The 25270-nt window shown below is 33.7% G+C and overlaps 1 protein-coding gene across 1 annotated transcript in view; it reads left to right on the plus strand.

Moving 5' to 3' along the window:
• Positions 1-723: 723 nt before the first annotated feature.
• Positions 724-25270, plus strand: part of LOC148791695 (uncharacterized) — a 55830-nt gene continuing 31283 nt past the window's right edge. Inside the window, exons 1-3 of the mRNA XM_088888293.1 lie at positions 724-758; positions 1146-1261; positions 1402-1438. Of these exons, the coding sequence (XP_088744419.1) occupies positions 724-758; positions 1146-1261; positions 1402-1438 (188 nt within the window). The remainder of the gene's footprint in view (positions 759-1145; positions 1262-1401; positions 1439-25270) is intronic.

Raw genomic sequence — 25270 nt, forward strand, 5'->3', positions numbered from 1 at the left:
CGTGTGAGATGGAGCATAAAATGCACTCACACCAAAAGAAAAAGGGGAAAGAAAAAAAAATTGGTGACGACTGAGGTTCAAAGGGACAAAATGTGGTTGAACACTCAATGAGGTGCAGTGACAGATTTGAGACCAAGCTCAAAGTAAGGGTTAAATTTGGTGGTCAAGGAGCTGATTTACATATTGAATGAAAGTGAATGTTGGGGCATGAGAATTTCATATTCTCCCTTTCCTTGACTCTTATGTATGTGATAAGAATGACAATTCCGAGGAATGAATCAGAATACCTACACAGGTTTCCCAACCACTCAATGTATTCTCATCCTAGAATTCATCTGGTAAATGGTAATAATAAGAGGGGATGATCAGTTTATGGCTGAGGTCTTTGCTTGAGGACAAGCAAAAGCTTAACCCACTTGTGAAGGGGTACCTTTCCCCTATGCCCAGTCCTTGCCAATGTTTCCCTGAAGGGTGCAATGCCTACCTTCATCTCATCATACAAAGGCATTATCACTCTATGGAAACTCTACATTGGCTAACTATTCATGGGTGATGGTGCCCCTCATGTGCATTGAAAACAGAGAGGACACATCCTCTGCTGATATCCAAAACTCCCCAAAAGGCCCAAAAAATGTGTATAACAGCAATGACCCAATAATGGGTCCATACCTTTTTGATGATTATGTGCACCTTTAATCTTATAATGCTTGGCTTTCTGTCAGAATGGCAACCTATATTGTTGGTGATGATGGAATCAGGTAACCAGTTAACGATTTTGGTTTCAATTTTATTTTGATAGGCAAGTACTCTCTTTCTTTGTTTTTCGGTTGTTCTAGAGATCAGTGAATTTAGTCTGAGTTGGTTCAAAATGATGTGCTTTGCCTAAGTTTTCTAACTTAATTATAATACAATTTTTAGTCTTTTTTCCTAGTTACACTAAGAACAATTGTTTGTGGTTAGTTTGCAATAAATTATAGAGGTTTAAGATAGTTTTAGGGACTTGTTAAATGCTTGGATTTTGTGGTTTTTATTCTATTTTCCTTTAGAGTTGTGGTTCAATCGTGCAATCTCTCTCCTCTCTCTCCCCGGGTGAAGTGCTTGTTATTTTTCCTTTTTGAGTACCAGAACTTAATCCACTTGTGAAGGGGTACCTTTCCCCTATGCCCAGTCCCTGCCAATGTTTCACTGAAGGTTGCAATGCCTACCTTCATCTATACAAGGGCACCATCGCTTTATGGAAGACACTCTGCATTGGCTAATGGTGCCCCACATCCTCTGCTGATACCCCAAACTCCCCAAAATACCCCAAATGTGTATATAACAACAGTGAGCCAGTATTGGGTCCATACCTTTTTGATGATTATGTACAGCTTTAATCTTACAATGCTGGGCTTTCTACAGGAATGACAACCTATATTGTTGGTGATGATGGAATCAGGTAACCAGGTAATGCTTCAATTGTTTTAGAGATTAGTGATTTTAGTCTGTGTTGGTTCACATTGATGTGCTTTTCCCAAGTCTTTTTTTTTTGTTCTAGTTAGACAAAGAAAAGTTGTTGCTTGTATTTTGCAATAATTAATAGAGTTTGAGATAGTTTAAGGACTTGTTAGATGCTTGGATTTTTGTCTCATCGGTTCTTATTTTCATTGTTCATTTAAATGTTTAGAAGGAAAAGGTTTGCCAATAGTCGTGAATTTTTAGCTATAAAGACACTTTTCTATTGAATTTTTGGATGAGGTTGAATGCAATTACTTATTAATTGGAGATATGCTCAGCTTGGTTGTTAGCCTGTAAAGACCAAGAAAATGCAATCCGTCATGAATTTGTGCCCACATGTTGGTATTGTCGAAGTACTAGAATTTTAATCCATACTAACACTAGCAAAGAGTTACTTAAAATTTGAAAGTAAACCAAATGCTTTTACTTATTTGCATCTTAAGAAATTTATTTTACTAAATTAAATGATTCATTTATTTATTTTAATAAGTTAAATAGGACAAGTAGGTCTTGTGTTGTGTGATAGCTTGTCACATAATTAATAGAGGTTTGAGATTTGTTAGATGCTTGGATTTAATCTTGGATTTCTCTCTCTCTCTCTCTCTCTCTGGGCATCTTTTTAGCATTCTAGCTCCCTTTTGAGTTCAAATCAGTATGTTGAATTTTCTCACCGGTGCTTCTTGATGTTGATTGGTGGTAACCAAACATTTAATTGTTTAGAAGGAAAAGGTTTGTGGCGACTTGATCGAATTGGGGGAAGCTGTAGGTATTATTGCAGGTCAATCTATTGGAGAACCAGAGACTCAACTAACATTAAGAACTTTTCATATCGGTGTAGTATTCACATGAGGTACTACAGAACAGGTACGAGCCCCTTCTAATGGAAAAATAAAATTCAATGAGGATTTGGTTCATCCCACACATACACGTCATGGACATCCTACCTTTCTATGTTATATAGACCTGTATATCCCTTAAAAAAGAAAAATATCTACAACTACTTCCAGTGACAATTGTTCGGTCGATCTGATGGATACAGAAAGCTCATATTCTTCCGGTTCTAATTTTCTCAATCAGATGAAAGAATAACAACCTAAATCCTAACTTTTTCTCTTACATGAGCCTTCTCAATTTCAATTTCATTTCTATTCACCCCACGAAAAAAAAGAAAATGCAATTACTTATTAATTGGAGATTTTTCCGGAGCCTAAGTTTTAGGGCTATGAACGGGTTAGGTCAGGTGAGGGACCCACAAGATTAGAGCTTATAAAAATTCTAATCACACTTTTGTTAATTAAACAAACCCACTATAACATATACCACGGGCCGGATATTCTCCCAAATCTAAGTTAAACAAAACCAACATATTTAGAAAATTTGGAAAATCAATTCAATTCCATCCAAAAGTGAAACCTTTCCTACTCAAATCAAAACAAAGCAAATAAAAAATGACCAATCCAGACAATTCCATTTAAACAACCTACAGAATAATTGAGACATAACTTGATATAAATCACATCAACCAACAAATACTGAGCATATTACCCCACTAAAATCACCACTTTCACTTAGACGAACCTTTTAAATCTCCCTAAATAAGCTAAATCCACTCACTCAGACTAGTAAGTGCCAAACTGAACCTATAGGAATCGATTCCAACTAATAAATTTCCGGCGATGTAAACGTGCATGTGCCAAACCAACTAACCTAAACATTTAATGATAAAAAAAAAGTTTTCGTATTTTATATCGAAATATTTCAAAGCACTGGCAATTTCATAATGAGAAAAGTCATCAAAATCCTAACGAAAAACACATTAAACTATTAGTGCCAAACTACAAATAGCGATCACTCTCAGCATCTTAAAACAATCCACCCAATATAGTCTGTTACAACAGAGCACTAACAAAAGCGACCATGGCCAACCCAAATTGGAATCAACACAACCATTTCATGCCGGCCCAAACCATCATTCCGTAACCGAAAAAACAGAAGCATAGGAAAAAATTATCCACTTTATTTAAAAAATCCAAACAGGGCTATATATTAGTTTCCCATAACAATGCCATCAAAGAAGACCGTAGCTGAAATCAATCCAAACAATCCAAAACTATCCAAACCGTCCTAATCTATCAATTCAAAAACTAAACAAAAGTCAATCCACACGAAACAAGATGAGGACAATTTGAGATTATTCCGTTTCTAACCTACCAATCCTGATGCAAATGAATCAAACTCAACATAGAGAAAACCATCTGGTAGATATCGAATATAGCTAAACTTAATCAAACCCACTCTTCCTAATCCTTGGCCAAACCTATGTACGAGGAAATACAGATTTTCCAAAATTATCCAAGCCGTGGCAAACCATTCAAACAACAATCAAATCAATACCCACTAACAAAGCATATTAGCAAAACAAAATCCCCTTACTAACAGAAAAGAACCCGGCATACCAAAATAAAGTAGTAATCAGGTCAACTCCTCAACAAAATAAAATAGACCAATAAGAAGGAAAATAAAACAAATAAACGTTCATCAATCCAAACCGTCCCGTCAACACAATCTAAAATAAACAAAAGAAGAAATTTTACTTAATCAATTTAACCCACAAGAATAGAGCTTATTAAAATTCTAATCACACTTTTGTTAATTAAACAAACCCCCTATAAATTATACCACGGGAGGGATATTCTCCCAAATCTAAGTTAAACAAAACCAACATATTTATAGAATTTGGGAAATCAATTCGACTCCATTTAAAAGTAAAACCTTTCCTACTCAAATCAAAACAAAGCAAATAAAAAACGACCAATCCAGACAATCCCATTTAAACAACCTACAGAATAATTGAGACATAACTTGATATAAATCACATCAACCAACAAATACTGAGCATATTACCCCACAAAAATCACCACTTTCGCTTAGACGAACTAAGTGATCACTCTCAGCATCTTAAAACAATCCACCCAATATAGTATGTTACAAACAGCGATCACTCTCAGCATTTTAAAACAATCCACCCAATATAGTCTATTACAACAGAGCACTAACAAAAGCCAACATGGCCAACCAAAAATTGGAATCAAGACACTTTATTTAAAAAATCCACCAGAGCTATAGATTAGCTTCCCATAAGGATGCCATCAAAGAAGACCATCGGTGAAAACAATCCAAACAATCCAAAACTATCCAAACCATCCTAATCTATCAATTCAAAAACTAAACAAGAGTCAATCCACACGAAACAAGATGAGGACAATTTGAGATTATTCCGTTTCTAACCTACCAATCCCGATGCAAATGAATCAAACACAACATAGAGAAAACCACCTATTAGATATCGAATATAGATAATCAAGCCCATTCTTCCTAATCCTGGGTCAAACCTATGTAGGAGGAAATACAGATTTTCCAAAACTAACCAAGCCGTGGCAAACAATTCAAACATCAATCAAATCAATACCCACTAACAAAGCATATTAGCAAAACAAAATCCGCTTACTAATTGAAAAGAACCCGGCATACCTAAATAAAATAGGAAATAAGGTCAACTCCTCAACAAAATAAAATAGACCAACATCAAGGAAAATAAAACAAATAAATGTTCATCGATCCAAACCGTCAACACAATCTAAAATAAACAAAAGAGGAATATTTTACCTAATCAATTTAACCCACAAGAATAGAGATTATTAAAATTCTAATCACACTTTTGTAAATTAAACAAACCCACTATAACTTATACCACGGGCTGGATATTCTCCCAAATCTAAGTTAAACAAAACCAACATATTTAGAGAATATGGGAAATCAATTCAACTCAATCAAAAAGTGAAACCTTTCCTACTCAAATCAAAACAAAGCAAATAAAAAACGACCACTCCAGACAATCCCATTTAAACAACCAACAGAATAATTACGACATAACTTGATATAAATCACATCAACCAACAAATACTGAGCATATTACCCCACTAAAATCACCACTTTCACTTAGAGAACCTTTTAAATCTCCCTAAATAAACTAAATCCACTCACTCAGACTTGTATGTGCCAAACAGAACTTATAGGAACCGATTCCAACTAATCCATTTCCGGCGATGTAAACGTGCATGTGCCAAACCAACTAACCTAAACTTTTAATGATCAAAAAAGAAATTTCCGTATTTCATATCGAAATATTTCAAAGCATTGGCAATTTCATAATGAGAAAAATCATCAAAAATCCTAACGAAAAACACATTAAACTATTAGTGCCAAACTACAAACAGCGATCACTCTCAGCATCTTAAAATAATCAACCCAATATATTCTGTTACAACAGAGCACTAACAAAAGCGAACATGGCCAACCCAAATTGGAATCAACACAACCATTTCATGCCGGCCCAAACCATCATTCCGTAATCGATAAAACAGAAGCATAGGAAAAAATTATCCACTTTATTTAAAAAATCCAACCCGGGCTATATATTAGCTTCCCATAACGATGCCATCAAAGAAGACCGTAGCTGAAATCAATCCAAACAATCCAAAACTATCCAAACCATCCTAATTTATTAATACAAAAACTAAACGAGAGTCAATCCACACGAAACAAGATGAGGACAATTTGAGATTATTCCGTTTCTCACCTACCAATTCAGATGCAAATGAATCAAACTCAACATAGAGAAAACCATCTGGTAGATATCAAATATAGCTAAACTTAATCAAACCCATTCTTCCTAATCTTGGGCCAAACTTATGTACGAGGAAATACAGATTTTCCAAAACTAACCAAGCCGTGGCAAACCATTCAAACATCAATCATGGCCAACCCAAATTGGAATCAACACAACCATTTCATGCCGGCCCAAGCCATCATTCCGTAACCGATAAAACAAAAGCATAGGAAAAAATTATCCACTTTATTTAAAAAATCCAACCAGGGCTATAGATTACTTTCCCATAACGATGCCATCAGAGAAGACTGTAGCTGAAATCAATCCAAACAATCCAAAAATATCCAAACCGTCCTAATATATCAACTCAAAAACTAAACAAGAGTAAATCCACACGTAACAAGATGAGGACAATTTGAGATTATTCCGTTTCTAACCAACCAACCCTGATGCGAATGAATCAAACTCAAAATAGAGAAAACCATCCGGTAGATATCAAATATAACTAAACTTAATCAAACCCTTTCTTCCTAATCCTGGGCCAAACCTAGATTTGAGAAAATACGGATTTTCCAAAAATAACCAAGCCGTGGCAAACCATTCAAACATCAATCAAATCAATACCCACTAACAAAGCATATTAGCAAAACAAAATCCCTTTACTAACAGAAAAGAACCCGGGATACCTAAATAAAATAGGAAATCAGGTCAACTCCTCAACAAAATAAAATAGACCAATTCGAAGGAAAATAAAACAAATAAACGTTCATCAATCCAAACCGTCCCGTCAACACAATCTAAAATAAACAAAAGAAGAAATTTTACTTAATCAATTTAACCCACAAGAATAGAGCTTATTAAATTTCTAATCACACTATTGCTAATTAAACAAACCCACTATAACTTGTACCACGAGCCGGATATTCTCCCAAATCTAAGTTAAACAAAACCAACATATTTAGAGAATTTGGGAAATCAATACAACTCCATCAAAAAGTGAAACATTTCCTACTCAAATCAAAACAAAGCAAATAAAAAATGACCAATCCAAACAATCCCATTTAAACAACATACAAACTAATTGAGACATGACTTGATATAAATCACATCAACCAACAAATACCAAGCATATTACCCCATTAAAATCACCACTTTCACTTAGACGAACCTTTTAAATCTCCCTAAATAAACTAAATCCACTCACTCAGACTTATAAGTGCCAAACAGAACTTATAGGAACCGATTCCAACTAATCCATTTCCGGCGATGTAAACGTGCATGTGCCAAACCGACTAACCTAAACTTTTAATGATCAAAAAAAAAAATTTCCGTATTTCATATCGAAATTTTTCAAAGCACTGGCAATTTCATAATAGAAAAATCATCAAAAATCCTAACAAAAAACACATTAAACTATTAGTGCCAAACTACAAACTGCGATCATTCTTAGCATTTTAAAACAATCCACCCAATATAGTCTGTTACAACAGAGCACAAACAAAAGCCAACATGGCCAACCCAAAATTGGAATCAAGAGAACCATTTCGTGGCGGCCCCAACCAACATTGCGTAACCGATAATACAGAAGCATAGCAAGAAATTATCCAGTTTATTTAAAAAAATCAAACCACAGCTATAGATTAGCTTCCCATAACGATGCCATCAAAGAAAACCGTAGCTGAAATCAATCCAAACAGTCCAAAACTATCCAAACCGTCCTAATCTATCAATTCAAAAATCCTAACAAAAAACACATTAAACTATTAGTGCCAAACTACAAACTGCGATCACTCTCAGCATCTTAAAACAATCCACCCAATATAGTCTGTTACAACAGAACACAAACAAAAGCCAACATGGCCTACCCAAAATTGGAATCAAGACAACCATTTCATGGCGGCCCAAACCATCATTGCGTAACCGATAATACAGAAGCATAGGAAGAAATTATCCAGTTTATTTAAAAAAATCCAACCAGAGCTATAGATTATCTTCCCATAACGATGCCATCAAAGAAAACCGTAGCTGAAATCAATCCAAACAGTCCAAAACTATCCAAACCGTCCTAATCTATCAATTCAAAAACTAAACAAGAGTCAATCCACACGAAACAAGATGAGGACAATTTGAGATTATTGCCTTTCTAACCAACCAACCCTGATGCGAATGAATCAAACTCAACATAGAGAAAACCATCTGGTAGATATCGAATATAGCTAAACTTAATCAAACCCATTTTTTCTAATCTTGGGCCAAACTTATGTACGAGGAAATACAGATTTTCCAAAACTAACCAAGCCGTGGAAAACCATTCAAACATCAATCATGGCCAACCCAAATTGGAATCAACACAACCATTTCATGCCGGCCCAAGCCATCATTCCGTAACCGATAAAACAAAAGCATAGGAAAAACTTATCCACTTTATTTAAAAAATCCAACCAGGGCTATAGATTACTTTCCCATAACGATGCCATCAGAGAAGACTGTAGCTGAAATCAATCCAAACAGTCCAAAACTATCCAAACCGTCCTAATCTATCAATTCAAAAACTAAACAAGAGTCAATCCACACGAAACAAGATGAGGGCAATTTGAGATTATTGCCTTTCTAACCAACTAACCCTGATGCGAATGAATCAAACTCAACAAAGAGAAAACCATCTGGTAGATATCGAATATAGCTAAACTTAATCAAACCCATTTTTCCTAATCCTGGTCCAAACCTAGATAGAAAAAAATACAGATTTTCCAAAACTAACCAAGCCATGGCAAACCATTCAAACATCAATCAAATCAATACCCACAAACAAAGAAGTTTCCGTATTTCATATCGAAATATTTCAAAGCACTGGCAATTTCATAATGAGAAAAATCATCAAAAATCCTATCAAAAAACACATTAAATATTAGTGCCAAACTACAAACTGCGATCACTCTCAACATCTTAAAACAATCCACCCAATATAGTCTGTTACAACAGAACACAAACAAAAGCCAACATGGCCTACCCAAAATTGGAATCAAGACAACCATTTCATGGCGGCCCAAACCATCATTGCGTAACTGATAATACAGAAGCATAGGAAGAAATTATCCAGTTTATTTAAAAAAATCCAACCAGAGCTATAGATTAGCTTCCCATAACGATGCCATCAAAGAAAACCGTAGCTGAAATCAATCCAAACAGTCCAAAACTATCCAAACCGTCCTAATCTATCAATTCAAAAGCTAAACAAAGGTCAATCCAAACGAATCAAGATGGGGACAATTTGAGATTATTCCCTTTCCAACCAACCAACCCTGAGGCAAATGAATGAAACTCAACATAGAGAAAAAACCATCTGGAAAGTATCGAATATAGTTAAACTTAATCAAACCCATTTTTCCTTATCCTGGGCCAAACCTAGGTAGGAGAAAATACAGATTTTCCAAAACTAACCAAGACGAGGCAAACCATGCAAACATCAATCAAATCAACACCCACTGCATATTAGCAAAACAAAATCCCCTTACTAACAGGAAAAAAACACAACAAACCTAAATAAAATAGGAAATAAGGTCAACTCCTCAACAAAATAAAATAGACCAACTCGTAGGAAAATAAAACAAAAAAAGGTTCATCGATCCAAACCGTCCCGTCAACACAATCTAAAATAATCAAAAGAATAAATTTTACTTAATCAAATTAACCCACAAGAATAGAGCTTATTAAAATTCTAATCACACTTTTGTTAACTAAACAAGCCCACTATAACTAATACCACGGGCCAGATATTCTCTCAAATCTAAGTTAAACAAAACCAACATATATAGAGAATTTGGGAAATCAATTCAACTCCATCAAAAAGTGAAACCTTTCCTACTCAAATCAAAACAAAGCAAATAAAAAACGACCAATCCAAACAATCCCATTTAAACAACATACAAAATAATTGACACATGACTTGATATCAATCACATCAACCAACAAATACCAAGCATATTACCCCATTAAAATCACCAATTTCACATAGACGAACCTTTTAAATCTCCCTAAATAAACTAAATCCACTCACTCAGACTTGTGAGTGCCAAACAGAACTTATAAGAACCAATTCCAACTATCCATTTCCGGAGATGTAAACATGCATGTGCCAAACCAACTAACCTAAACTTTAAATGATCAAAAAAGAAATTTTGGTATTTCATATCGAAATTTTTCAAAACATTGGCAATTTCATAAGAGAATAATCATCAAAAATCCTAACAAAAAACACATTAAACTATTAGTGCCAAACTACAAACTCCGATCACTCTCAGCATCTTAAAACAATCCACCCAAAATAGTCTGTTACAACAGAACACAAACAAAAGCCAACATGGCCAACCCAAAATTGGAATCAAGACAACCATTTCATAGCGGCCCAAACCATCATTGCGTAACCGAGAATACAGAAGCATAGGAAGAAATTATCCAGTTTATTTAAAAAAATCCAACCAGAGCTATAGATTAGCTTCCCATAACGATGCCATCAAAGAAAATCGTAGCTGAAATCAATCCAAAGTGTCCAAAACATTCCAAACCGTCCTAATCTATCAATTCAAAAACTAAACAAGAGTCAATCCACACGAAACAAGATGGGGACAATTTTAGATTATTCCCTTTCTAACCAACCAACCCTGATGCAAATGAATCAAACTCATCATAGAGAAAAAACCATCAGGAAGATATCGAATATAGTTAAACTTAATCAAACCCATTTTTCCTTATCCTGGGCCAAACCTAGGTAGGAGAAAATACAGATTTTCCAAAACTAACCAAGCCAAGGCAAACCATTCAAACATCAATCAAATCAAAAACCACTGCATATTAGCAAAACAAAATCCCCTTACTAACAGAAAAAAAACCCAACAAACCAAAATAAAATAGGAAATAAGGTCAACTCCTCAACAAAATAAAATAGACCAACTCCTAGGAAAATAAAACAAAAAAAGGTTCATCGATCCAAACCGTCCTTTCAACACAATCTAAAATAATCAAAAGAATAAACTTTACTTAATCAAATTAACCCACAAGAATAGAGCTTATTAAAATTCTAATCACACTTTTGTTAATTAATCAAACCCACTATAACTTTTACCACGGGCCGGATATTATCTCAAATCTAAGTTAAAAACAAAACCAACATATTTTGAGAATTTGGAAAATCAATTCAACTCTATCAAAAAGTAAAACCTTTCCTACTCAAATCAAAACAAAGCAAATAAAAAACGACCAATCCAGACAATCCCATTTAAACAACCAATAGAATAATTGAGACATAACTTGATATAAATCACATCAACCAACAAATACTGAGCATATTACCCCACTAAAATCACCACTTTCACTTAGACGAACCTTTTAAATCTCGCTAAATAAACTAAATCTACTCACTCAGACTTGTAAGTGCCAAACAGAACTTATAGGAACTGATTCCAACTAATTCATTTCTGGTGATGTAAACGTGCATGTGCCAAACCAACTAACCTAAACTTTTAATGATCAAAAAAGAAATTTCCGTATTTCATATCGAAATTTTTCAAAGCACTGGCAATTTCATAAGAGAAAAATCATCAAAAATCCTAACAAAAAACACATTAAACTATTAGTGCCAAACTACAAACTGCGTTCACTCTCAGCATCTTAAAACAATCCACCCAATATAGTCTGTACAACAGAGCACAAAGAAAAGCGAACATGGCCAATCCAAATTGGAATCAACACAACCATTTCATGCCGGCCCAAACCATCATTCCGTAACCGATAAAACAAAAGCAAAGGAAAAATTTATCCACTTTATTTAAAAAATCCAACCAGGGCTATAGATTAGCTTCCCATAACAATGCCATCAAAAAAGACTGTAGCTGAAATCAATCCAAAACTATCCAAACCATCCTAATCTATCAATTCAAAAACTAAACAAGAGTCAATCCACACGAAACAAGATGAGGACAATTTGAGATTATTCCATTTCTAACCAACCAACCCTGATGCGAATAAATCAAACTCTACATAGAGAAAATCATCTGGTAGATATCGAATATAACCAAAATTAATCAAACCCTTTCCTCCTAATCCTGGCCCAAACCTAGATAGGAGAAAATACAGATTTTCCAAAAATAACCAAGCCGTGGCAAACCATTCAAACATCAATCAAATCAATACCCACTAACAAAGCATATTAGCAAAACAAAATTCCCTTATTAACAGAAAAAAACCCGACATACCTAAATAAAATAGGAAATAAGGTCAACTCCTCAACAAAATAAAATAGACCAACTCGTAGGAAATAAAACAAATAAACGTTCATCGATCCAAACCGTCCCCGTCAACACAATCTAAAATAAACAAAAGAAGAAATTTTACTTAATCAAATTAACCCACAAGAATAGATTTTATTAAAATTCTAATCACACTTTTGTTAATTAAACAAACCCCCTATAACTTATACCACGGACCGGATATTCTCCCAAAACTAAGTTAAACAAAACCAACATATTTAGAGAATTTAGGAAATCAATACAACTCCATCAAAAAGTGAAACATTTCCTACTCAAATCAAAACAAAGCAAATAAAAAACGACCAATCCAAACAATCCCATTTAAACAACATACAAAATAATTGACACATAACTTGATATAAATCACATCAACCAACAAATACCAAGCATATTACCCCATTAAAATCACCACTTTCACTTAGACGAACCTTTTAAATATCCCTAAATAAACTAAATCCACTCACTCAGACTTGTAAATGCCAAACAGAACTTATTGGAACCGATTCCAACTAATCCATTTCTGGCGATGTAAACGTGCATGTGCCAAACCAACTAACCTAAACTTTTAATGATCAAAACAGAAATTTCAGTATTTTATATCGAAATATTTCAAAGCACTGGCAATTTCATAATGAGAAAAATCATCAAAAATCCTAACAAAAACACATTAAACGATTAGTGCCAAACTAAAAACAGCGATCACTCTCAGCATCTTAAAACAATCAACCCAATATAGTCTGTTACAACAGAGCATTAACAAAAGTGAACATGGCCAACCCAAATTGGAATCAACACAACCATTTCATGCCGGCCCAAACCATCATTCCGTAACCGATAAAACAAAAGCATAGGAAAAACTTATCCACTTTATTTAAAAAATCCAACCAGGGCTATAGATTAGCTTCCCATAATGATGCCATCAAAGAAGACCGTAGCTGAAATCAATCCAAACAATCCAAATCTATCCAAACCGTCCTAATCTATCAATTCAAAAACTAAACAAGAGTCAATCCACACGAAACAAGATGAGGACAATTTGAGATTATTCCGTTTCTAACCAACCAACCCTGACGCAAATGAATCAAATTCAACATAGAGAAAAAACCCATTCATCCTAATCCTGGGGAAACCTATGTAGGAGCAAATAAAGAATTTCCAAAACTAACCTAGCCGAGTCTAACCATTGAAACATCAATCAAATCAACACACACTAACAAAGCATATTAGCAAAACAAAATCACCTTACTAACAGAAAATAAACAGTCATACCTAAGTAAAGTAGTAAATTAGGTCAACTCCTCAACAAAATAAAATAGACTAACTCGTAGGAAAATAAAACAAATAAACGTTCATCGATCCAATCCGTCCCGTCAACACAATCTAAAATAAACAAAATAAGAAATTTTACTTAATCAAGTTACCCCACAAGAATAGAGCTTATAAAAATTCTAATCACACTTGTTAATTAAACAAACCCACTGTAACATGTACCACGGGCCGGATATTCCCCCAAATCTAAGTTAAAGAAAACCAACATATTTAAAGAATTTGAGAAATCAATTCAACTCCATCAAGAAGTGAAACATTTCCTACTCAAATCAAAACAAAGCATATAAAAAACGACCATTCCAGACAATCCCATTTAAACAACTTACAGAATAATTGAGACATAACTTGATATAAATCACATCAACCAACAAATACTGAGCATATTAGCCCACTAAAATCACCACTTTCACTTAGACGAACCTTTTAAATCTCCCTAAATAAACTAAATCCACTCACTCGGACTTGTAAGTGCCAAACAGAACTTATAGGAACCGATTCCAACTAATCCATTTCTGGCGATGAAAACTTGCATGTGCCAAACCAACTAACCTAAACTTTTAATGATCAAAAAAGAAATTTCCGTATTTCATATCGAAATATTTCAAAGCACTGGCAATTTCAGAATGAGAAAAATCATCAAAAATCCTCACAAAAAACACATTAAACTATTAGTGCCAAAGTACAAACATCAATCACTCCCAGCATCTTAAAACAATCCACCCAATATAGTCTGTACAACAGAGCACAAACAAAAGCGAACATGGCCAATCCAAATTGGAATCAACACAACCATTTCATGCCGGCCCAAACCATCATTCCGTAACCGATAAAACAAAAGCATAGGAAAAATTTATCCACTTTATTTAAAAAATCCAACCAGGGCTATAGATTAGCTTCCCATAACTATGCCATCAAAAAAGACCATAGCTGAAATCAATCCAAACAATCCAAAACTATCCAAACCGTCCTAATCTATCAATTCAAAAACTAAACAAGAGTCAATCCACACGAAACAAGATGAGGACAATTTGAGATTATTCCCTTTCTAACCAACCAACCCTGATGCAAATGAATCAAACTCAACATAGAGAAAACCATCTGGTAGATATCGAATATAGATAAACTTAATCAAACCCATTATTCCGAATCTTGGGCCAAACCTAGGTAGGAGCAAATTAAGAATTTCGAAAACTAACCAAGCCGTGGCAAACCATTCAAACATCAATCAAATCAATACCGACTAGGAAAGCATATTAGCAAAACAAAATCCCCTTACTAACAGAAAAGAACCCGGCATACCTAAATAAAGTAGTAATCAGGTCAACTTGTCAACAAAATAAAATAGACCAACTCGATGGAAAATAAAACAAATAAGCATTCATCGATCCAAACAATCCCGACAACACAATCTAAAATAAACAAAAGAAAAATTTTACTTAACCAATTTAACCCACAAGAATAGAGCTTAGTAAAAGTCTATTTACACTTTTGTTAATTAAACAAACCCACTATAACTTATACCATGGGCCAGATATTCTCCCAAATCTAAGTTAAACAAAACCAACATATTTGGAGAATTTGGAAATCAACTCAACTCCATAAAAAAGTTAAACCTTACCTACTCAAATCAAAACAGAGCAAATAAAAAACGACCTATCCAAACAATCCCATTTAAACAACATACAAAATAATTGAGATATGAATTCATATATATCAAATCAACCAACAAATAACAAGCATATTACCTCACTAAAATCACCATTTTCACTTAGATGAACCTTTTAAATCTCTCTAAATAAGCTTAATCCACTCACTTAGACTTGTAAGTGCCAAAGAGAACCTATAGGAACTGAATCCACCTAATCTATTTCCGTCGATGTAAACGTGCATGTGCCAAACCAACTAACCTAAACTTATAATGATCAAAAAAGAAGTTTCCATATTTCAGATCGCAATATTTCAAAGCACTGACAATTTCATAATCAGAAAAATCATCAAAAATCCTAACAAAAAACACATTAAACTATTAGTGTCAAACTACAAACAGTGATCACTCTCAGCATCTTAAAACAATCCACCCAATATAGTCTGTTACAATATAGCACTAACAAAATCCAACATGGCCAACCCAAATTGGAATCAATACAACCATTTCATGTCTGCCCAAACCATCATTCTGTTACCGATAAAATAGAAGCATAGGAAGAAATTATCCACTTTATTTGAAAAATCCAACTAGAGTTATAGATTACCTTCCCTTAAGGATGCCATCAAAGAAAACCATCGCTGAAAACAATCAAAACAATCCAAAACCATCCAAACCATCGAATATAGATAAACTTAATCAAACCCATTTTTCCTAATCTTGGGCCAAACCTAGGTAGGAGCAAATAAAGAATTTCCAAAACTAACCAAGCCGTGGCAAACCATTCAAACATCAATCAAATCAGCACCCACTAACAAAGCATATTAGCAAAACAAAATCCCCTTACAAACAGAAAAAAAAAACCCGTCATACCCAAATAAAATAGGAAATAAGGTCAACTTCTCAACAAAATAAAATAGACCAACTCGTAGGAAAATAAAACAAATAAACGTTCGTCGATCCAAACCGTCCCGTCAACACAATCTAAAATAAACAAAAGAAGAAATTTTACTTAATCAATTTAGTCCACAAGAATAGAGCTTATCAAAATTCTAATCACACTATTGTTAATTAAACAAACCCACTATAACTTGTACCACAGGCCGGATATTCTCCCAAATCTAAGTTAAACAAAACCAACATATTTAGAGAATTTGGGAAAATCAATACGACCAAACCAGACAATCCCATTTAAACAACCAACTGAATAATTGAGACTAACTTGATATATATCACATCAACCAACAAATACTGAGCGTATTACCCCACTAAAATCACCACTTTCACTTAGAGAACCTTTTAAATCTCCCTAAATAAACTAAATCCACTCACTCAGACTTGTAAGTGCCAAACAGAACTTATAGGAACTGATTCCAACTAATCCATTTCCGGCGATTTAAACGTGCATGTGCCAAACCAACTAACCTAAACTTTTAATAATCAAAAAAGAAATTTCCGTATTTCATATCGAAATATTTCAAAGCACTGGCAATTTCATAATGAGAAAAATCATCATAAATCCTAACAAAAAACACATTAAAATATTTGTTCCAAACTACAAACAGCGATCACTCTCAACATCTTAAAACAATCCACCAAATATAGTCTGTTACAACAGAGCACTAACAAAAGCCAACATGGCCAACCCAAAATTGGAATCAAGACAACCATTTCATGGCGGCCCAAACCATCATTGCGTAAGCGAAAATACAGAAGCATAGGAAAAAATTATCCTCTTTATTTAAAAAATCCAACCAGAGTTATAGATTAGCTTCCCATAATAATACCATCAAAGAAGACCGTAGCTGAAATCAATCCAAACAGTCCAAATCTATCAATTCAAAAAATAAACAAGACTCAATCCACACGAAACAAGATGTGGAAAATTTGAGATTATTCCTTCTAACCAACCAACCCTGATGCAAATGAATCAAACTCAACATAGAAAAAACCATCTGGTAGATATCGAATATAGATAAACTTAATCAAACCCATTTTTCCTAATCCTGGGCCAAACCTAGGTAGGAGCAAATAAAAAATTTCCAAAATTAACCAAGCCGTAGCAAACCATTCAAACATCAATCAAATCAACACCCACTAGCAAAGCATATAAGCCAAACAAAATCCCCTTACTAACAGAAAAAAAAAACCCGTCATACCTAAATAAAGTAGTAAATCTGGTCAACTCCTCAACAAAATAAAATAGACCAGCTCGTAGGAAAATAAAACAAATAAACGTTCATCGATCCAAATCGTCCCATCAACACAATCTAAAATAAACAAAAGAAGAAATTTTATTAATTAATTTAACCCACAAGAATAGAGCTTATTAAAATTCTTATCACACTATTGTTAATTAAACAAACCCACTATAACTTGTACCACGGGCCGGATATTCTCCCAAATCTAAGTTAAACAAAACCAACATATTTAGAGAATTTGGGAAATCCTGGGTCAAACCTATGTAGGAGGAAATACAGATTTTCCAAAACTAACCAAGCCGTGGCAAACCATTCAAACATCAATCAAATCAATACCCACTAACAAACCATATTAGCAAAACAAAATCCCCTTACTAACAGATAAGAACTCGGCATACTAAATAAAGTAGTTATCAGGTCAACTCCTCAACAAAATAAAATAGACCAACTCGAAGGAAAATAAAACAAATAAATGTTCATCGATCGAAACCGTCCCGTCAACACAATCTAAAATAAACAAAAGAAGAAATTTTACTTAATCAATTTAACCCACAAGAATAGAGCTTATCAAAACTCTAATCACACTTTTGTTAATTAAACAAACCCACTATAACTTATATCACGGGCCGGATATTCTCCCAAATCTAAGTTAAACAATACCAACATATTTAGAGAATTTGAGAAATCAACTCAACTGCATCAAAAAGTGAAACTTTTCCAACTCAAATCAAAACAAAGCAAATAAAAAACGACTAATCCAAACAATCCCATTTAAACAACATACAAAATAATTGAGACATAACTTGATATAAATCACATCAACCAACAAATACCGAGCATATTACCCCACTAAAATCACCACTTTCACTAGAAGAACCTTTTAAATCTCTCTAAATAAACTAAATCCACTCATTCAGACTTGTAAGTGCCAAACAGAACCTTTTGGAACCAATTCCAACTAATCCATTTCCGGCGAAGTAAACGTGCATGTGCCAAACCAACTAACCTAAACTTTTAATGATCAAAAAAAAATTTCCGTATTTCATATTGAAATATTTCAAAGCACTGGCAATTTCATAATGAGTAAAATCATCAAAAATCCTCACAAAAATCATATTAAACTATTAGTGCCAAAGTACAAACATCGATCACTCTCAGCATCTTAAAACAATCCACCCAAAATAGACTGTTACAATAGAGCACTAACAAAAGCAAACATGGCCAACCCAAAATTGGAATCAATAAAACCATTTCATGTTTGCCCAAACCATCATTCTGTTACCGATAAAATAGAAGCATAGGAAGAAATTATCCACTTTATTTAAAAAATTCAACCAGAGCTATAGATTAGCTAACCCTAAGGATGCCATCAAAGAAGACCATAGTTGAAAACAATCCAAACAATCAAAAACTTTCCAAACCATCCTAATCTATCAATTCTAAAACTAAACAAGAGTCAATCCACACGAAACAAGATGAGGACAATTTGAAATTATTCCCTTTCTAACCAACCAACCCTGATGCAAATGAATCAAACTCAACATAGAAAAAACCATCTAGTAGATATCGAATATAGTTAAACTTAATCAAACCCATTTTTCCTAATCCTAGGCCAAACCTAGGTAGGAGCAATTAAAAAATTTCCAAAACTTACCAAGCCGTGGCAAACCATTCAAACATCAATCAAATCAACACCCACTAACAAAGCATATTAGCAAAACAAAATCCCCTTAATAACAGAAAAAAACCCGTCATACCTAAATAAAGTAGCAAATCAGCTCAACTCCTCAACAAAATAAAATAGACTAACTCGTAAGAAAATAAAACAAATAAACGTTCATCGATAGAAACCGTCCCGTCAACACAATCTAAGATAAATAAAAGAAGAAACTTGACTTAATCAATTTAATGCACAAGAATAGAAGTTATTAAAATTCTAATGACACTATTGTTAATTTAACAAACCCACTATAATTTATACCACAGGTCGGATATTCTCCCAAATCTAAGTTAAACAAAACCAACATATTTAGAGAATTTGAGAAATCAACTCAACTCCATCAAAAAGTGAAACTTTTCCAACTCAAATCAAAACAAAGTAAATAAAAAACGACCAATCCAAACAATCCCATTTAAACAACATACAAAAAAATTGAGACATAACTTGAGATAAATCACATCAACCAACAAATACCGAGCATATTACCCCACTAAAATCACCACTTTCACTAGACGAACCTTTTAAATCTCTCTAAATAAACTAAATCCACTCATTCAGACTTATAAGTGCCAAACAGAACCTTTAGGAACCAATTCCAACTAATCCATTTCCGGCGATGTAAACGTGCGTGTGTCAAACCAACTAACATAAGCATTTAATGATAAAAAAAGAAATTTCCGTATTTCATATCGAAATATTTCAAAGCACTGGCAATTTCATAATGAGAAAAATCATCAAAAATCCTAACGAAAAGCACATTAAACTATTAGTGCCAAATTACAAACAGCGATCACTCTCAGCATCTTAAAACAATCCACCCAATATAGTCTGTTACAACAGAGCACTAACAAAAGCAAACATGGGCAACCCAAATTGGAATCAACACAACCAATGCCGGCCCAAACCATCATTCCGTAACCAATAAAACAGAAGCACAGAAAGAAATTATCCACTTTATTTAAAAAATCCAACCAGGGCTATAAATTAATTTCCCATAACGATGCCATTAAAGAAGACCGTAGCTGAAATCAATCCAAACAATCCAAAACTATCAAAACCGTCCTAATCTATCAATTCAAAAACTAAACAAGAGTCAATCCACACGAAACAAGGTTAGGACAATTTGTGATTATTCCCTTTCTAACCAACCAAACCTGATGCAAATGAATCAAACCCAACATAGAAAAAACCATCTGGTAGATATCGAATATAGCTAAACTTAATCAAACCCACTCTTCCTAATCCTTGGCCAAACCTATGTACGAGGAAATACAGATTTTCCAAAATTATCCAAGCCGTGGCAAACCATTCAAACAACAATCAAATCAATACCCACTAACAAAGCATATTAGCAAAACAAAATCCCCTTACTAACAGAAAAGAACCCGGCATACCAAAATAAAGTAGTAATCAGGTCAACTCCTCAACAAAATAAAATAGACCAATAAGAAGGAAAATAAAACAAATAAACGTTCATCAATCCAAACCGTCCCGTCAACACAATCTAAAATAAACAAAAGAAGAAATTTTACTTAATCAATTTAACCCACAAGAATAGAGCTTATTAAAATTCTAATCACACTTTTGTTAATTAAACAAACCCCCTATAAATTATACCACGGGAGGGATATTCTCCCAAATCCAAGTTAAACAAAACCAACATATTTATAGAATTTGGGAAATCAATTCAACTCCATCAAAAAGTGAAACCTTTCCTACACAATTAAAAACAAAGCAAATAAAAAACAACCAATCCAAACAATCCCATTCAAACAACTTACAGAATAATTGAGACATAACTTGATATAAATCACATCAACCTACAAATAGTGAGCATATTACCCCACTAACAAAAGCCATTAAACAAATAAAAAACAACCAATCCAAACAATCCCATTCAAACAACTTACAGAATAATTGAGACATAACTTGATATAAATCACATCAACCTACAAATAGTGAGCATATTACCCCACTAACAAAAGCCATTAAACAAAAGCCACTTTCACTTAGACGAACCTTTTAATTCTCCCTAAATAAACTAAATCCACTCACTCAGACTTGTAAGTGCCAAACATAACTAATAGGAACCGATTCCAACTAATCCATTTCCGGCGATATAAATGTGCATGTGCCAAACCAACTAACCTAAAGTTTTAAAGATCAAAAAATAAATTTCCGTATTTCATATCAAAATATTTCAAAGCACTAGCAATTTCATAATGAGAAAAATCATCAAAAATCCTAACGAAAAACACATTAAACTATTAGTGCCAAACTACAAACAGCGATCACTCTCAGCATATTAAAACAATTCACCCAATATAGTCTGTTACAACAGAGCACTAACAAAAGCCAACATGGCCAACCCAAATTGGAATCAACACAACCATTTCATGTCTGCCCAAACCATCATTCCGTAACCGATAAAATAAAAACATAGGAAGAAATTATCCACTTTATTTAAACAATCCAACCAGAGCTATATATTAGTTTCTCATAACGATGACATCAAAGAAGACCGTAGCTGAAAACAATCCAAACAATCCAAAACTATCCATACTGTCCCAATCTATCAATTCAAAAACTAAACAAGAGTCAATCCACACGAAACAAGATTAGGACAATTTGAGATTATTCCCTTTCTAACCAACCAACCCTGTTGCAAATGAATCAAACTTAAAATAGAGAAAACCATCTGGTAGATATCGAATATAAATAAACTTAATCAAACACATTCTTCCTAATCCTGGGCCAAACCAAGGAAGGAGCAAATAAAGAATTTCCAAAACTAAACCTAAACTTTTAATGATCAAAAGAAAAGTTTCTATATTTCATATCGAAATATTTCAAAGCACTGGAAATTTAATAATAAGAAAAGTCAATAAAAATCCTAACGAAAAACACATTAAACTATTAGTGCCAAACTACAAACAGCGATCACTCTCAGCATCTTAAAACAATCCACCCAATATAGTCTGTTACAACAGAGCACTAACAAAAGCCAACATGGCCAACCCAAATTGGAATCAACACAACCATTTCATGTCGAACCAAACCATCATTCCGTAACCGATAAAACAGAAGCATAGGAAGAAATTATCCACTTTATTTAAAAAACCAACCAGAGCTATAGATTAGGTTCCCATAACGATGCCATCAAAATAGAACGTAGTTGAAATCAATCCAAACAATCCAAAACAATCCAAACCGTCCTAATCTATCAATTCAAAAACTAAACAATAGTCAGTCCACAGGAAACAAGATAACAACAATTTGAAATTATGCCCTTTCTAACCAACCAACCCTAATGCATATGAATCAAACTCAACATAGAGAAAACCATCTGGTAGATATCGAATATAGATAAACTTAATCAAACCCATTCTTCCTAATGCTGTGCCAAACCTAGGTAGGAGCAAATAAAAAATTATCAAAACTAACCAAGACATGGCAAACCATTCAAACATCAATCAAATCAACACCTACTAACAAAGCATATTAGCAAAACAAAATCCCGTTACTAACAGAAGAGAACCCGGCATACCTAAATAAAGTAGGAAATCAAATCAACTCCTCAACAAAATAAAATACACCAACTCGTAGGAAAATAAAACAAATAAACGTTCATCGATCCAAACCGTCCCGTCAACACAATCTAAAATAAACAAAAGTAAAATTTTACTTAATCAATTTAACCCACAAGAATAGAGCTTATTAAAATTCTAATCACACTATTGTTAATTAAACAAACCCACTATAGCTTGTACCACGGGCGGATATTCTCCCAAATTTAAGTTAAATAAAACCAACATATTTAGAGAATTTGGGAAATCAATTCAACTCCATAAAAAAGTAAAACCTTTCCTACTCAAATCAAAACAAAGCAAATAAAAAACGACCAATCCAAACAATCCCATTTAAACAACATACAAAATAATTGAGACATAACATGATATAAATAACATCAACCAACAAATACCGAGCATATTACCCCACTAAAATAACTACTTTCACTTAGACAAACATTTTAAATCTGTCTAAATAAGCTAAATCCACTCACTCAGACTTGTATGTGCCAAACAGAATCAATAAGAACCGATTCCAACTAAGCCATTTCTGGCGATGTAAACGTGAATGTGAAAAACCAACTAACCTAAACTTTTAATGATCAAAAGAGAAGTTTCCGTATTTCATATCGAAATATTTCAAAGCACTAGCAATTTCAGAATGAGAAAAGTCATCAAAAATCCTAACAAAAAACACATCAAACAATTAGTTCCAAACTACAAACAACGATCACTCTCAACATCTTAAAACAATCCAACCAAAATAATCTGTTACAACAGAGCACTAACAAAAAGCCAACATGGCCAACCCAAATTGGAATCAACACAACCATTTCATGTCGGCCCAAACCATCATTCCGTAACCGATAAAACAGAAGCATAGGAAGAAATTATCCACTTTATTTAAAAAATTCAACCAGTGCTATAGATTAGCTTTCCATAACGATGCCATCAAAGAAGACCATAGCGGAATCAATCCAAACAATCCAAAACTATCTAAACCGTCCAAATCTATCAATTCAAAAACTAAACAAGAGTCAATCCACACGAAACAAGATGTGGACAATTTGAGATTATTCCATTTCTAACCAACCAACCCTGATGCAAATGAATCAAACTCAACATAGAGAAAACCAGCTGGTAGATATCGAATATAGCTAAACTTAATCAAACCCATTATTCCTAATCCAAGGCCAAACCTAGATAGGAGGAAATACAGATTTTCCAAAAGTAACCAAGCCGTGGCAAACCATTCAAATATCATTCAAATCAATACCCACTAACAAACCATAGTAGCAAAACAAAATCCCCTTACTAACAGAAAAGAACTCGGCATACCTAAATGATATAAGAAATCAGGTCAACTCCTCAACAAAATAAAATACACCAACTCATAGGAAAATAAAACAAATAAACGTTCATCGATCCAAACCGTCCCGTCAACACAATCTAAAATAAACAAAAGATGAAACTTGACTTGATCAATTTAACCCACAAGAAATAGAGCTTATTAAAATTCTAATCACACTATTCTTAATTAAACAAACCCACTATATAACTTATACCATGGGCCGAATATTCTCCGAAATCTAATTTAAACAAAACCAACATATTTAGAAAATTTGGAAAATCAACTCAACTCCATCAAAAAGTGAAACATTTCCTACTCAAATCAAAACAAAGCAAATAAAAAAGGACCAATCCAAGCAATCCCATTTAAACAACATACAGAATAATTGAGACATGACTTGATATAAATCACATCAACCAAAAAATACCGAACATATTACCCCACTAAAATCACCATTTTCACTTAGACAAACCTTTTAAATCTCTCTAAATAAGCTAAATCCACTCACTCAGACTTGTAAACGTCAAACAGAACTTATAGGAACCGATTCCATTTAATCCATTTCCGGCGATGTAAACGTGCATGTGCCAAACCAACTAACCTAAACTTATAATGATCAAAAAAGAAGTTTTCGTATTTCATATCGAAATATTTTAAAGCACTGGCAATTTCATAATGAGAAAAATCATCATAAATCCTAACAAAAAACACATTAAACTATTAGTGCCAAACTACAAACAGTGATTACTCTCAGCATCTTAAAACAATCCACCCAATATAGTCTGTTACAACAGAGCACTAACAAAAATCAACAAGGCCAACCCAAATTGGAATCAACAAAACCATTTCATGTCTGCCCAAACCATCATTCCGTAACCGATAAAACAGAAGCATAGGAATAAATTATCCACTTTATTTAAAAAATCCAACCAGAGCTATATATTAGCTTCCCATAACGATGCCCTCAAAGAAGACCATAGCTGA

The sequence above is a fragment of the Nelumbo nucifera genome, chromosome 5 (assembly GCF_055504915.1).
Source record: "Nelumbo nucifera cultivar China Antique chromosome 5, China Antique-T2T, whole genome shotgun sequence".
NCBI lineage: Eukaryota > Viridiplantae > Streptophyta > Magnoliopsida > Proteales > Nelumbonaceae > Nelumbo > Nelumbo nucifera.